General features: G+C 64.0%; 4 protein-coding genes across 4 annotated transcripts in view; all 4 read left to right on the forward strand.

Moving 5' to 3' along the window:
* The window catches only part of MNEG_1459 (hypothetical protein), a gene marked incomplete at both ends in the record, with an annotated part of 7,976 nt that extends 7,335 nt beyond the window's left edge, over positions 1-641 (forward strand). Inside the window, one exon of the mRNA XM_014050060.1 lies at positions 129-641. Within this exon, the coding sequence (XP_013905514.1) occupies positions 129-641 (513 nt within the window). The remainder of the gene's footprint in view (positions 1-128) is intronic.
* A 1,664-nt stretch (positions 642-2,305) lies between these two features.
* On the forward strand, positions 2,306-4,208 carry MNEG_1460 (hypothetical protein; the record flags this gene model as incomplete). Its single annotated transcript, XM_014050061.1, has 2 exons — positions 2,306-2,776; positions 3,108-4,208. The coding sequence occupies 2 exons, from the start codon at positions 2,306-2,308 to the stop codon at positions 4,206-4,208; spliced, it is 1,572 nt and encodes a 523-aa protein (XP_013905515.1).
* A 1,005-nt stretch (positions 4,209-5,213) lies between these two features.
* Positions 5,214-7,171, forward strand: MNEG_1461 (hypothetical protein; the record flags this gene model as incomplete). Its single annotated transcript, XM_014050062.1, has 3 exons — positions 5,214-5,631; positions 5,850-6,169; positions 6,830-7,171. The coding sequence occupies 3 exons, from the start codon at positions 5,214-5,216 to the stop codon at positions 7,169-7,171; spliced, it is 1,080 nt and encodes a 359-aa protein (XP_013905516.1).
* A 3,124-nt stretch (positions 7,172-10,295) lies between these two features.
* Positions 10,296-12,862, forward strand: MNEG_1462 (ATP-dependent protease ATP-binding subunit HslU; the record flags this gene model as incomplete). The annotated part of the gene is made up of 6 exons (XM_014050063.1): positions 10,296-10,309; positions 11,192-11,546; positions 11,864-12,015; positions 12,337-12,399; positions 12,631-12,693; positions 12,850-12,862. The coding sequence occupies 6 exons, from the start codon at positions 10,296-10,298 to the stop codon at positions 12,860-12,862; spliced, it is 660 nt and encodes a 219-aa protein (XP_013905517.1).
* Positions 12,863-13,125: the final 263 nt, after the last annotated feature.

Raw genomic sequence — 13,125 nt, forward strand, 5'->3', positions numbered from 1 at the left:
CACACACACACACACACACACACACACACATACACACACACACACACACACACACAAACCCACGCACGCACACACACACACACACACACACACACACGCGCGCGCGCGCGCACATCCCGTCCCCGCAGGTGGTCGTCAACGCGGCCATCTTGACCTACCTGGTGGCACTGATTTTGATTGCCGGCGCCCGCACCCTGGTGCGCGTGCTCAGCCAGTCCGTGTCAAGCGGCGGCAGCCTGGAAGGCCTGGGGCGGCTGCTCACCAGGAGCAGGGTCGGCCTGATGCTCGCGGCCTCCGCGGCGAAGCTCTCGGGCAGCAGCGGCGGCCGCGGCGACGGCGACGGCGCGAAGGACGGGCGGATCGGCCCGGGCGGGCCGCGCGAGAGCCGCGCAGGCGTCGGTGGGGACGAGGACGGCGCTGCCCTTGAACGGGCGTCCGTGGGGCGGGACGCGCCGGTGCCGCCGCGCGAGTCGCGGCTGGAGGCTGGCATAGAGGAGGGCGACGACGCGAGCGCGTTTGTTGCGACAAGGCGGGAGGTGTGGGCGCAGCGGGCTGGGGCGCTCGGCGCGACGGTCGCGGCGGGCGCTGCGGCGGTGCTTGCAGCTGCAGAGGGTATCACGCCGCGAAGGGCCCCACTGTGAAGGGGGCTGGCTGCGCGTTGAAAACGCTTTAGAGTCCGCAACAATAGCACAGCACACAAGCGAGCGTCCAAAAAAGCATGAAGAATGCACAAGCTTCCCTTCATCACCACCAACTTCATATCTGACAACCTGTGGGTGCACTAGGCCTTATTACTCCTGTTTGTCCCGGTGGCCCCCAAAGGACGCATCGGTGTGGACAGCCCTTCCTGTGTGTGGCCGTGTGCCGCCGCCACTCTCCGCTTGCTCGTGTGGGCTCTGTCTGTTTTGGAGTGCGCCCCCTGACTACAGGCGCACGTCCCTTGTTTCCTGCAATAATGCCACTGATCAAGGATGAGTACCTCCACGGTGTCGAGATCCAGATATCTTATTATGTTGAAAGCACCGAGAGATGCCTGGCACTCAACGACGACCGATCTTGGGAGGACAGGGTGTTGCCCCCTTGCCATCTTCGTGTCTGCTGCTATCCCGTCTGCTGCATGACTCAGCAGCGGCTCATAGGCACGTGGCTGTGGCTCGGCTGTGGAGCGTTTTCTGCATTAGTATTACACCAGCACTGCCGCCATCGTGCACATTTCTGTGGGTCCTTGGTTGGGCTGGAGCAACGCTGCCCGCCCCCTCCAACCGCCATGCCCTGGCTGGCACTCCTCCCACACGCTCCTGAACTTGCCTGCGTTGCCGGCCTCTGTGTGTCTTCGGTGCACCTGTGTGCTTGCAACAGGGTGGGCCATGCCTGACTGCGGTTCCGGTTGCATTTGTAGCAAAGAAATGTGCGCGGTGCTAATTTTGCTTGTTTGTGCCACAGACCGGGGTTGATGCGGCGTGTCTGCTTGTTGTCCATTCATGTATGATATAATCTTCACATAGCCCTTGCGAGATAAATTACACAAGATCCGGGCTCGGGCTTTTTGATACGTCACACCTGAAATCACTGTCATGATCGGCACCCTGAGCCTCAGCGTGCCTTGCCCATGCCGCACACAGTCAACGATCTGCCCCGATATTGCGGTGCAGGATTATGATATCAGGTGTTGTGCAGCTGTCCACACAGCCTGTACATAGGTGATTCGTGCATGTATTCACCCAGCCAGCCATGCAGCTGGAGCCCTACGTGCCAATCAAGCCAATTGACCAACGAGTGCAAGGCGCCACATCAGCAGCGCAGCACTGCCGATGTGAAGCTGGCCGACGTTCGCACTGTGAGCAGCACACCTTTAAAGAGAATTGAACAGTGCTCGTTTCCACAGAAACGTGGTTCGTCCCTGCAGGGTCACTCGGCGACCGCCTGAGAATAAAAAAATCCGGGCAAGCTTGCCCATGCGCACTGCGCAAACCCAGCACTGATGTACGGGCTCAACACGGAGCTCTGGTCGCGCGTGCTGCAGCAGCTACCCCGCAAGGCACTTGGCAGCGCGCGCCTCGCATGCCCACTCTTCGCACGCCTGTCGTACGCGCTCGACGCCGCGGCCATCATCACCCTCACGCCAAGCAACTGCAGCATGAATCGGTGGATCAAGTGGCACCGCTTCGTTCGGCTGCGCGAAATCAAGCTATATGGCTGCCGAGGGCGCAACTGTCATGACGCTGGCGCCTTGCTCAACTGCTTCGGATACGTGATACCGCGCGATGCAGCTGCGCTCGCGCGCGTGACGTCTTTGAGATTGGGAATGGGCGCCGACACTTCGCTCGACAGAGCCGTGCTCGCGCTCGTGCTGCTGCGGCTGCCGGGGTTGCTGGCCATCGTGATGCCACAGGGCTGCGGGGTGATCGATTCATTTGCTGAAGTGGTCATGCTGCCACAGGCGGTCCCTGGGCTGCGGCACCTCGACGCGCCCGACCTCGAAGCAGGTCCCGCCACAGCGCAGCAGCTCAGGAAGCTTCCTCTTGAGTCCTTGACGATAAGGTGGCTGGTCAACGGCATTGGCGACGACGATGACGACCCCGGCGGCAGCCTCTCAGACGCGATCGCGGCGCTGCCGTGCGCGACGCTGACGCGCCTGGACTTGGTGGGGCGCATGGTGCCCGACATGGAGGACGGCACGTCGCAGTGGGAGCCCGGGCGTCTGATGGTCCCGCCTGGCGGCTTGAGGATGGCGCAGCTGCGGCGGCTGGGAGGGGTGGAGCTGACGCCCAACCTGGTGCGGGGGGGGGGGGAGCGGGATGCAGGGGCGAGGGGGCCGCGGCGAGGGGCCGATGGCAAACACCCGGGGATGCGGTCCGGGGCCGCGGGGCTGAGGGGAAGGGCAGCCTGGCAATTGGCGCGCAGCAGGGACCAAGGTGCGTGCAAGGCGTCGCGCGGTTTCTCAGGCAGAAATGGGCAAGCGTTGCTGATGTGCAGTTGCATGCTTAGTTTGCAGCGCTGCAAAGCGATGCATGTGAACGCCCTACTGTCAACCCGCCTTGGTCAAGCCCGTTGCACCTTATTCGGCAACAAGCCCGCATCTGCGCCTACGCCTGCATGCGCCGCAGCTCCTGCCGATTTCTAGGGGCATGCCCCTCCTGCGGGACCTGAGCGTGCTGCCCGCCGGCGACTGGGCGGACCAGCCGCGCGACGCGTCCTTCCCGCGCGTGACGCGCGCCGTGTTCCGCTTCACGAAGCCTGGCTTTGAACATGCTGACCTGGCAAGGCTGCTGCCGGCGGTGCGGCGGCTGATCCTCTTCCCGGAGGACTTTGACCCGTACTTTGTGCAGCCCCAACGGCCCAGTCTGTCGGGGCTCACGGCGCTCGAGTGCCTCAGGGTCGGCGACAACATCCTCCACGGCGAGGTGGGGCTGCCGTGGCGCCAAGACAGCTTCTGGCCGCTCACGCTCCCGGACGCGGCGGCGCTCGCTTGCGCGCCGCGGCTGCGGCTGCTGGCGTGCGATGTGCGGATGCTAGGGGCGGCGCGGCTGCTGACGCGGCTGCCGTCGTCGCTGGAAGCCCTAGACCTCAACCTGTGCTTAGAGGCAGAGGCGTGGCAGGCAGGGGATGTGGGGCAGCAGCAAGAGCAGCAGCAGGAGCCGCCGCAGCAGCAGCAGCAGCAGGAGCAGCAGCAGCAGCAGCAGCAGCAGCAGCAGCAGCAGCAGCAGCAGCAGCAGCACCAGCAGCAAAAGGAGCAGCAGCAGGAGCAGCAGCAGCAGCAGGAGCAGCAAAAGGAGCAGCAGCAGGAGCCGCCGCCAGCGGATGGCCCCACCACCAAGTACGATGCCTGGCAGGCCCTTCAAGGGCTGACGCACCTGATCAGCCTCATGCGCCTTTCGATGGATGCCCCAGACATGCGCTTCAGCGCCGACACGGTGACGCGGCTCGCACTGGCGCTGCCCCAGCTGCGCGAGCTGGCCATCAAGGCGGCGGCCATGGACCTAGGGCACGTGGCTGCGCTGGCGGCGCACCCCGGGCTGCGGCGCCTGGTCGTGCCGGACGATGCGTGGTGGGAGGAGCAGTGGTGCGGCGGGGAGCGTGTGCCACGGGCGGGGATGACGAAGCTCGCATCTGAGCACGCGGCGCAGGGGCTAATTATTGAGCCGTGGGGCGGCACCCGCTTGCAAAGCGCGATCGCAGAGGCGTGGGGCGGGTTGGACAACGAATGACCTTTACCTTGCAAACTTATGATGCTGGATCGAGGGTTTTTCGCCTGTGCGACTTCGTGCCGCACTGCGCTGCGCCGTGCAGTGGGCGGGCTGGCAAGCAGTGTGATATGTGCGACTTTTGGCTGACCGGTCTGGAAAGCAGCACGGGACCCTTGCAAGCGGATGCAGCTCAGTCTCTACTTCACTCTATTCACAACCATCATATGGGATAGGATTCCCAGAAGAGGTTTCCAAGCCTGAACACGAGTAACGCCGGCCGGCCCCGACCTACTTTAGAGGTGTGGGTGCCCAAGCAAAGCCTAGGAGAGATCAAAGCAGCGCGCAGGCGCGCGGCGCCTGCACACGCAACCTTCGCACAGCGCGATCTTTTCCTTTCAACAAGCAGAAAATTGAGGCAGCCTCACCCGTGGCCCAGCACCGCCGCCTGAGCACCCTCCCACCCGCCCACCGACAGTCGGGACTGATCACTGAGCTCATGGGCGTGCACGCAGTCCACATGCCAGCAAGTGAGAGGTGACCAGTAGTCTGACGGGTGTAAATGCTCCAGTACAGGCTCTCAGCTCTATCCACTGAGGTCTCAACGGATTAGATACGGCGGCGAAGGGGCGTGTTCGTTATTCACCCCGCTCACTGCTGGCTGTTGTCGGGTGATTGGTCTAGAGACATTTTCGGGAAGAGGTTCGACCAGCTTGTGCACATTTTGCACCACGACTCTGCCGCGACGCGCCGCGCTCACTGCGGCGCCACCCCACCAGCAGCAGCGCAAGCCAGCATCTCCTGCTGCTCCCCGTTGTGGCGGCCGCGCACGTCATGGCTGCAGCATTTCATGACGCCTTCACAACGGCCCTGGGAGCCGTGGTACTAAGCTCCGAGAGCAGCCCCTGGGCCGCTCCGACGGGCCCGTTGCAGCGGCTGCGCGCCGCGTGCAGGCGCCACCATGGGACCCTCGACGAATCCACCTGGCTGGCGATTTCCCCAAACGTGCACATGTGCCCCTACCCAGACATGTCCGAGCGCGCTTGCCAGTTGCTGTCCTGCTCGATGGAGGGCTGCCCCGCGCGCCGGCAGCAGTTCCTGTCGTGGCGGAGCCTGATCAGGGGCATGGTGGGCCTGGTGGAGCAGGGCAGCCGCGGCCATGTGGCGGGGCCCCACGCCGCGCGCGTGATCTACGACCTCTTCGACCCCGCCGACCCCAGCCACGACGCGGCCGCCGCGGCCCAGATCCTCGTCACCACGCCGGGCGCAGTCACGGCGCTCGTCGGACTGCTGTCAGCCCTCTCGCGGCGCGGGCGCGACCGGCTTAGCCAGTGCGTGCCCTGCCTCGGGGCACTCTTCTTCCTCCTGGCGGCAGACGCGCCCCGCACCGCGGCGCTGCAGGCGCTGGCGCTGCCAGAGCTCCCTGATGCGCTGCTGCGCGTCGCAGGTTCGCCTCCCCCCTCCGCGCGTACGGGGATTGAGCCCTGCACCAGTATGGCCTCGATGCGGTGTGCGGCTCTGCCAAAGGCGGTGGATGCGTCACAGTCGAAAAACCTTCAGGGCGCATAGGAAGACGCGATGGGGAAGCTATCAAGCCGCCTGCGCCCCTGGCCCGACTCGTCCCACAGCTCCCTGCCCGGGTACCCCCCCCCCAAAACCGCGCAGCTCCGGAGGGGGACGCGCTGAGCGGCGCGTCCGCGGAGGACCTGAGTTTGGCGTGGAACTACGGCGTGAAGCTGGCCCTGTGCCTGGCGCAGCTCGTGAAGGACTCTGAATCGGCAGGGCGCGCGCTGCCAGAGCCGTGCGCGGCGCAGGTCGGGCCGGTCATGGACCTGGTCTTTGCCCTCATGGGGCGCCCGCCACCCAGCCTGCCTGCTGACACGCTGGCCCAGGTGGGCCTCGCGCACCAGGCGGCGGTGCAGGTGCTGCAGGCGCAGCGAGGGGGGGTCCCCGACGAGCGGCAGCTGATGGAGCAGCTGGTGCAGGTGCGGCAGCAGCAGGCGCAGCAACTGGCGGCGCTGCAGCAGCAACGCGGCGAGCAGCGGGGACGCCAGGGGGAGGCCTCAAATTCGCCGGCGGCGGCGGCGGCGGCACGGTCGCCGGGTGCAGCAAAACCCCGTAGGGCGTGCGCGGCATGTGGGAAGCAGCGCGGAACGCTGGGCGTGAAGCTGCGGCCTTGCAATGGCTGCAGCCCGCCGCTCGCTATATACTACTGCAACGTGAGTCCCCTTGGCATGGGCGCAGGCAGGCGAGTGCGCGGGCGTGTTGCATTTGTTTTTGCGCCTGTTTTGCATGTGTGAGCGCACACGTATGTGCATGCATGCATCCAGGTCATACGCACGTTGTCGACGCGGGCACCAGTTATCCAGCCATGCACCACACGTCCGGCTTGACGCCCCTCCTCCTCCCCGCCCCCTTCATGTCGTGCTCACCACAAGGTGGACTGCCAGAAGGTGGGCAGCCACTGTGCACGTCCGCAAGAAACAAAGCCTTCCTGCCGGCATGTTCTGTGTCCAGTTGCCTGCGAGGGCCGGCACACCCACATACACATGCGCTTGCTCAGTGTGTTGCACTGACCCTTTCACTACGCGGCTCCTGCCCCACACTCTTGCCCACCTCGGCAGTCTCACTGGCCGCACCACAAGGCCGATTGCAAGGCGGCGCAAAAGCAGAGAGAGCAGCAGCAGCAGCAGGACCAGCAGCAGCAGCAGCAGCAGCAGCAGCAGCAGCAGGGGCAGCCGGGGCCTTCTTCGCAGCAAAACGCGCGAGATGCGGCACCCTCAGTGGTCAGCCCGCCTCCGCGCACCTTCGAGGAGCTGATGATGCTGCCGGCGCGCGAGCTGCGGGCGCTGCTGACGTCATGCGGCGTCAGCGCTGCGGGGCTGGTGGAGAAGGCAGACCTGGCGCGCGAGGTGCTGGACGCACTGCAGCGCAGCAGCGGCGGCGGCGGCGGCGGCGGCGCGAGCAGCGTTCCCGGCAGCCGATGAGGCATGCGCGCGTTGGAGGTTGCGCCTTTTGTTGGCTGGTGGATGTCGTGCATGAGCGGGGCTTCAGGTGGCGTTGGCTTGCGTTTGTGCTGTTGGGGCCCGCGGCCCCCAGAGGTGGTGTATACAAGTGGAAAAACGGTCTGTTGTCCCTGGTGATCGGCCCCAAAGGTCAAGCCATAGTGTACAGGATGTGTGGACACGAAGCCGCTGTGCTGCCAAGTATGGAACAGACAAGGACGGCTATTATGCTGATTTCAATTGCGTTGAGTTTTTCATCTGTGTGCGTGCACGAACTGTTTCCTACCATTGACAGTTTGCTTCCTGCTGCGCACCCAGTTGCCAACAGCAGGGCCCCACGGCCATGCTGGGTTGCCATTATTTGTTGTTGACATCTGCCCAATCGCTTTGTGGCGTTTGGTGCTGGATCACATACCCACTGGCCACTGGTCACGTGGGAATGTGCTACCCTGGTTGTTATGCAGTGTCATGCTCTGTAATGTTCAGATCTGGGTACGCGGCGTCACATGATTGGCAGAAGTGGGAACTGGCATTAAGAGCAATGCGATTTCAGATTGTGAGTTTTGCGCTTTGATAGTCGACATGACATATCGGGCTAGCAGGCGGCATTTGCCATGGCAGAGCGTAGACGTGCATGGAGCGCAGTGCCACACATCAGCACACCCAACTGCCTTGCGCTGGGGTGGACATCTGGTATATCTACACTCCCGTTCCAAACGTTTACTAGCACAGTCTCCACACTCTAGAAAGCTGACCTTTCTCAGATGATTGAGTTGGTTTCAACTTCATTCTTGTCACGGTGGCAGCAGCAGCCGCCTGCTGACCCGGCTGCCTTCTGGGTCCAGCAGGGACTCATCAACCCCAGGCCAGGTCTGAATCATACATGTGCGCCGTACCAAATCATAGCGCCGAACCACATGATTCTGTGCATGCTTGCATCAACCAGGGAGTCACCCTGCCTGCCACCCCCCCCTGGGGCACCGTGACCCTGCCAGCGCCGCTCGCCCTCCAGACCTCCCGCAACCAGCGACCCCGCTGCTAGCACAATGCTGGGAAGCCGCCGCGAACGGGCGGCGGCTTCCTAAGAGCCGCCGCCCGATTCCACGCCGAGGTCAAACCCACCTGCTTGCCCGCCCGCTTTGAAACCAAGCGTGTGCGAGCTTGCATACACAAGTGAGTCTGATGAGCACATACAGGTGACAATGTTGCGATTATCAAATCAATGCAACAATGAAGGCAGGTGGACGTGCATGAATGCAGCAACACAACTGTCACCTGACCTCCTCACTGCCTCAAATGCCCACTCGCACGTACAAAATAATTAATTGATCACGCTTTATAATCAGCAACACACGTCCTCCGTCCCTCTCATATGAGCAATCGGTTTTTGACGTGTCCTCCAGTGATGTTTGCCCTTCTGAACAAACCGCCCACAACACGGGCTGCGGGACCCTGGGTGCGCCCGGAACCCGGCCCCTGCCATCCCAGGCAGCCCCGCGCCCGCATGGGGGTGGGGGGTGGACGGGCGTTCGCAGCGGTGCTGCACCCCCTGCAGGTGCAGCGATACTGCTCAGCGCCCCTGGAGTCGAGCGGGGGCGAAAAGGATGGCTGCAAGGCTGTGTGCTGTCTGACGGTTGACCGATCCTCATAAGGGGCCGCAGCCCACTCTCTCCAGCAGCCCGCCAGCCGGTAACTTTGGCGCCGCAAAGTGAGTGCGGGGTGCACCGTGCAGCCGCCTCCAAGGGACTAAACCCTAAACCCAGCCTCCCCGTGGCGCCGCGGGTGAGTAGGCGGGAGGGGGCGCCGGCAAGCCAGATTGCAGCCTCTTCCTTGCCGAAACCAAGAGCTGCAAGTCTGCTTATTTGCTTCGGTATCAATGTGTCCACTAATGTATCCACTGCGTGATTGCTTTGTTGTCCCTGCTCCCGCCTGAGCAGTGGTTGATGCCTGCGCCTCGTCAGAACGAGCTTGGCAAAGCACGCTCGAACATCGGTCGCACTGGTGGACACGCCGCCACTGCGCAGCCAGTGCTCCTCGCTTGTCAGGCTGCTTCTGCGTGCACAGTGGCTTATGCACTTACGGCGGTGACAATAAGCATCCTGAGCGCCACGTCTCGCAGCCCAGCTCCCCGCTGGCGGAGCGCAGCCGGTCCCTTTCACACGGGCACACACGCACAGAGGGTCCCTACTGCAGCTGGTCACGTGGCTCAGACAGCGACATGAAGCGTTGCACTCACTAGAAAGCAATGGCATCTTCAGCATAGAATTGAGGGCATGATTACAGCAGAGCGAGTGCAATACCAATGTACAAAATTGGGCCTCAAACAGCACCAGGAGCGACAAAGGCACAGGAGCAGCTGAAGATCACCACAAACACACTGAGGCTGGGTCGGAAGGCGTGGCGGCTGCGGCATGCAGCTCGCAAGCGGGAGGCGCTACCGCCCCGAGGCGCGGCCGTGGCGCCAGCGGTGCTTTGCAGCAGCAACAGCGTGAGGGTGGTGGCGGCGGTGGCAGCCGCGGCACCCAGCAGCAGGGGCGGCGCAGGCGCGGGACCGAGCGCGGACAGGGCCACTGCTGGCGGCTGCAGGGAGTCGTCACGGGGCCATATGGCAACTGCTGGATGCATAATCAGCTGCCCTGTTGTGCCTGCGAACACCCGTCTACAGGAGCGCCCCTAGGGTGAATGGGCGCGCTCGCTTGCGGGCCTGCGGGCGCGCTGCTGTGTTGCATCATGCGGTATTCAACCCTTCCACGCACGCATGGCTGGCGCCTGGATTATCTCTGCATGAGCACGCTGTCGCCTGCGTGCATGCCGGATTCGATGCTGCACGCGCGCATGTGGGTGTGTGAGCATCCGTGCCCCCCCGCGCTGTGTTGCTGCTGTGTGCATGTTGCTTGATGCTAGCTTCAACCCTTGCGTAGCTGGCGCCCTATCTGCTTGAGCGCATGCCGGCACCACCGGCTTCTTACATGCATATGTATGCCTCTGCCGACGCTGCCCGCGTGCCCAAGCATGCATACGAGGGCTGGGGGGCGCCGTACCCCGGCCCACCCTGCTCGCGTCACAACGATGGGCCACTGTTCAGGCATGCCTTATCTGCGACAAAATGTACCCAGAAAGGTACTACAACTATCAGGCTCAAGTACCAAAACCGCGCAAAATTGGGCACTGCCCGCATGCATGGCGCCAGTCACCTGGCCGGAACAGCCTCCTCCAGGAGTGTGTGTCGCTGCCGGTGGTTCAATTCCGTGCAATATGTCGACAACGGGGATTGCGAGCGCACTTCACAGCTCTCGTTTTTAGCACATACGCAGGGGGCTACCAGGCTAGCTTCACTGCGCTGATCTACAGTTTTGATCTATACAAAGGTTTTGGAGCCATTCGCGAGCGTGAGTTACGGCGTTCCCACTAAAATTATGCACGCATTGCGCGGTGTTGCTCTGCGACTTGGCGCGAGGGCTCTCACCACACACTTTCGAAGCGACGCGATGTGACCACTGCAGCGCGCACGCCAGCCCAAGCCGCACACGCGCGTGCCCTCGTCGCCGCTGGGCTGACACAACACCTCATGCTCCTCCTTAGGCCCGACTAGCACTCCATGGTGTGTGCGAGCGGCGCCTCACTGGCGTCAGCGGCTGTGGCGTGGGCGCAGCGGAGCGCGCCATCCGCGGCCCAGCAGCAGCTTGGCGCAGCCGCGGCCGCGGCCGCCTCCGCACTGCTGCGCGGCTTGGCAGACGGTAGCGCTCGGGGCGCAGCCGCGGGTCTTGACCCGCCGCCAGCGGCCGCAGCTGCAGGCCCATCCCAAGTCGAAGAGGACCGTTTCGCAACAGCCACTCAGGGCCCCTGGCCGGGCACCGCCTGCCGCTGCGACCCGTGCGGCTGCGGCCGCGGACCCTCCGAAACCACTGGTGGGCGCTGGGCTGGCGGCATCATCAGCAGCAGCAGCGGCAGCAACGGCGGCTGGGCGGCGCAGCCTGTGCCTGTGGCGGCTGCTTGGCGCAGCGGCACCCCGCTGTCGCTCCTGTCAGGCGGTGTTGCTCCAGCCATTGCGAGCGGCAGCAGCAGCAGCGGCAGCAGCAGCAGCAGCAGCAGCAGCAGCAGCAGCAGCAGCAGCAGCAGCAGCAGCAGCAGCAGCAGCGTCGAGGATGACCCCACTGCCAAAACCGGCAGCAGCGGCGGCGGCAAGGATCGCGGCAGCGGCGGCCGGTCGACGAAGCAAAGCAATGGCGGCGCAGCCGCAGCGGCGGCGGTGGTCGACCCGCTGGCATCTGCGCTGGGTGGTGCGGCGGCGGCGGCGCGGACGCTGACGCCGCGTGAGATTGTGGAGCGTCTGGACTCCTACATTGTGGGGCAGAAGGTGAGGGGAAACTGCCGCTACTGCTGCTGCTGCTGCGTGTACGTTTCGACAATCTGTCCCAGATTCAAGTACATGCCTATCGGCGCGGCTCTTTTGTGCAGCCAGCGGGCGGGTCGGCGGCTTACCGTCGCCCCTGGGTGTACAGCTTCTTTGGTGCTGGGGGGCGCGAGCGTTGCAGTGTTCGGCCTGCCGCCAGCTGGCAGCGCTGCCGCGCATTCCACGGTTGCCCCCAGACAACCCCTGCGCAGCAAGCCGCGCCACTGAACGCACACACCTGCGCCCCAATCTGCCCTGACTTTCGGCGCCTGCATCGCCAGGAGGCCAAGCGCGCCGTGGCTGTCGCGCTGCGCAACCGGTGGCGGCGCCACCAGCTGGAGGCGGACGCGGCGCGGGAGGTGGTGCCGCGCAACATACTGATGATCGGGCCCACGGGCTGCGGCAAGACGGAGATCGCGCGGCGACTGGCCAAGTGAGTGCGTTGCTGGGGATGAGAGGAGGCGTGAGATGTGTGTGAGGCTGGTCTTTTGGCTTCGACGGTCAACTCAGGGATGCGAGTTGTGTAGTGCACGCGTGCGTGCACACAAAGTGTGCACGTGTGCGTGCACGTGCATGTCAGCACCTGTTCCCACATGCATGGGAAGTATTGCGGAAAGCTGAAGGCCAGGAGTTTTGGGGTCAGGTGGGCGGGCGACGCCCTGCCAGCGTCGTAGGGTGCGGCACTGTGGGTGCCCCCCCTCCTTCTCACCCACCCCACGCCAAGCCAGTCCGCAACGCTTCAACACCCTGGCAGGCTTGTTGACGCGCCCTTTGTCAAGGTGGAGGCCACAAAGTTCACTGAGCTCGGCTACGTGGGGTGAGACACACGCACACACGGCATGCAGCTGTGACAATCAATTGCAGCACTCAGTTCGGCATTTATGTGTGTGCGTGTTCGTGTGTGTGTGTGAGTGTGCGTGAGCGTGTGCGTGTGTGTGTGAGTGTGCGTGAGCGTATGCATTTCTGCACGCGTGGGTTCGTGCATGTGGCGAGTCACCCTTCCGCGCCCTGACCCCGTTAACTCCGCTCCTCGTCCCCCCTCCCCCAGGCGTGATGTAGATGAGATCGTGAAGGACCTTGTGGAGGCATCCATGGGGCTCACGCGATCACGGTGGGGTTATGGGTCATTGGGAAACAGGGGACGGGTGCATGATAGGGGGCCACGAGGGATGGACGCGATCAAGTCAGGAACGCAAGGCTTCAAGGTCGCGGCAGCAGCCTGAGCCTTGGAGGAGATGGGAATGACCCTGTATGAAACGTGTCGCAGGGCCGCCGCTTAACAGAGCTGCCGCCGCCTCCAGAGCGCTGTGTTGGGCGCGCTGCACGCGCTGACGGTAACGGGCACCCCAGTCTGCCCGCCCACCACCTTGCCCGCCCACCACTCTGCAGTTGTAGGTCTGGTCCCCGCACCCCTTCACACCTTTCATCCCACCCACAGAAATGCTTGCCTGCACCGACCAACGACCCGCCCACCCACACACCTTTGCACTATCCCCCCGCCTTATCAACACACCCCCAGCCTCAAGGCGGCCCTGTCTGAGCG

Source organism: Monoraphidium neglectum (assembly GCF_000611645.1).
Source record: "Monoraphidium neglectum strain SAG 48.87 unplaced genomic scaffold scaffold00146, whole genome shotgun sequence".
Lineage (NCBI taxonomy): Eukaryota > Viridiplantae > Chlorophyta > Chlorophyceae > Sphaeropleales > Selenastraceae > Monoraphidium > Monoraphidium neglectum.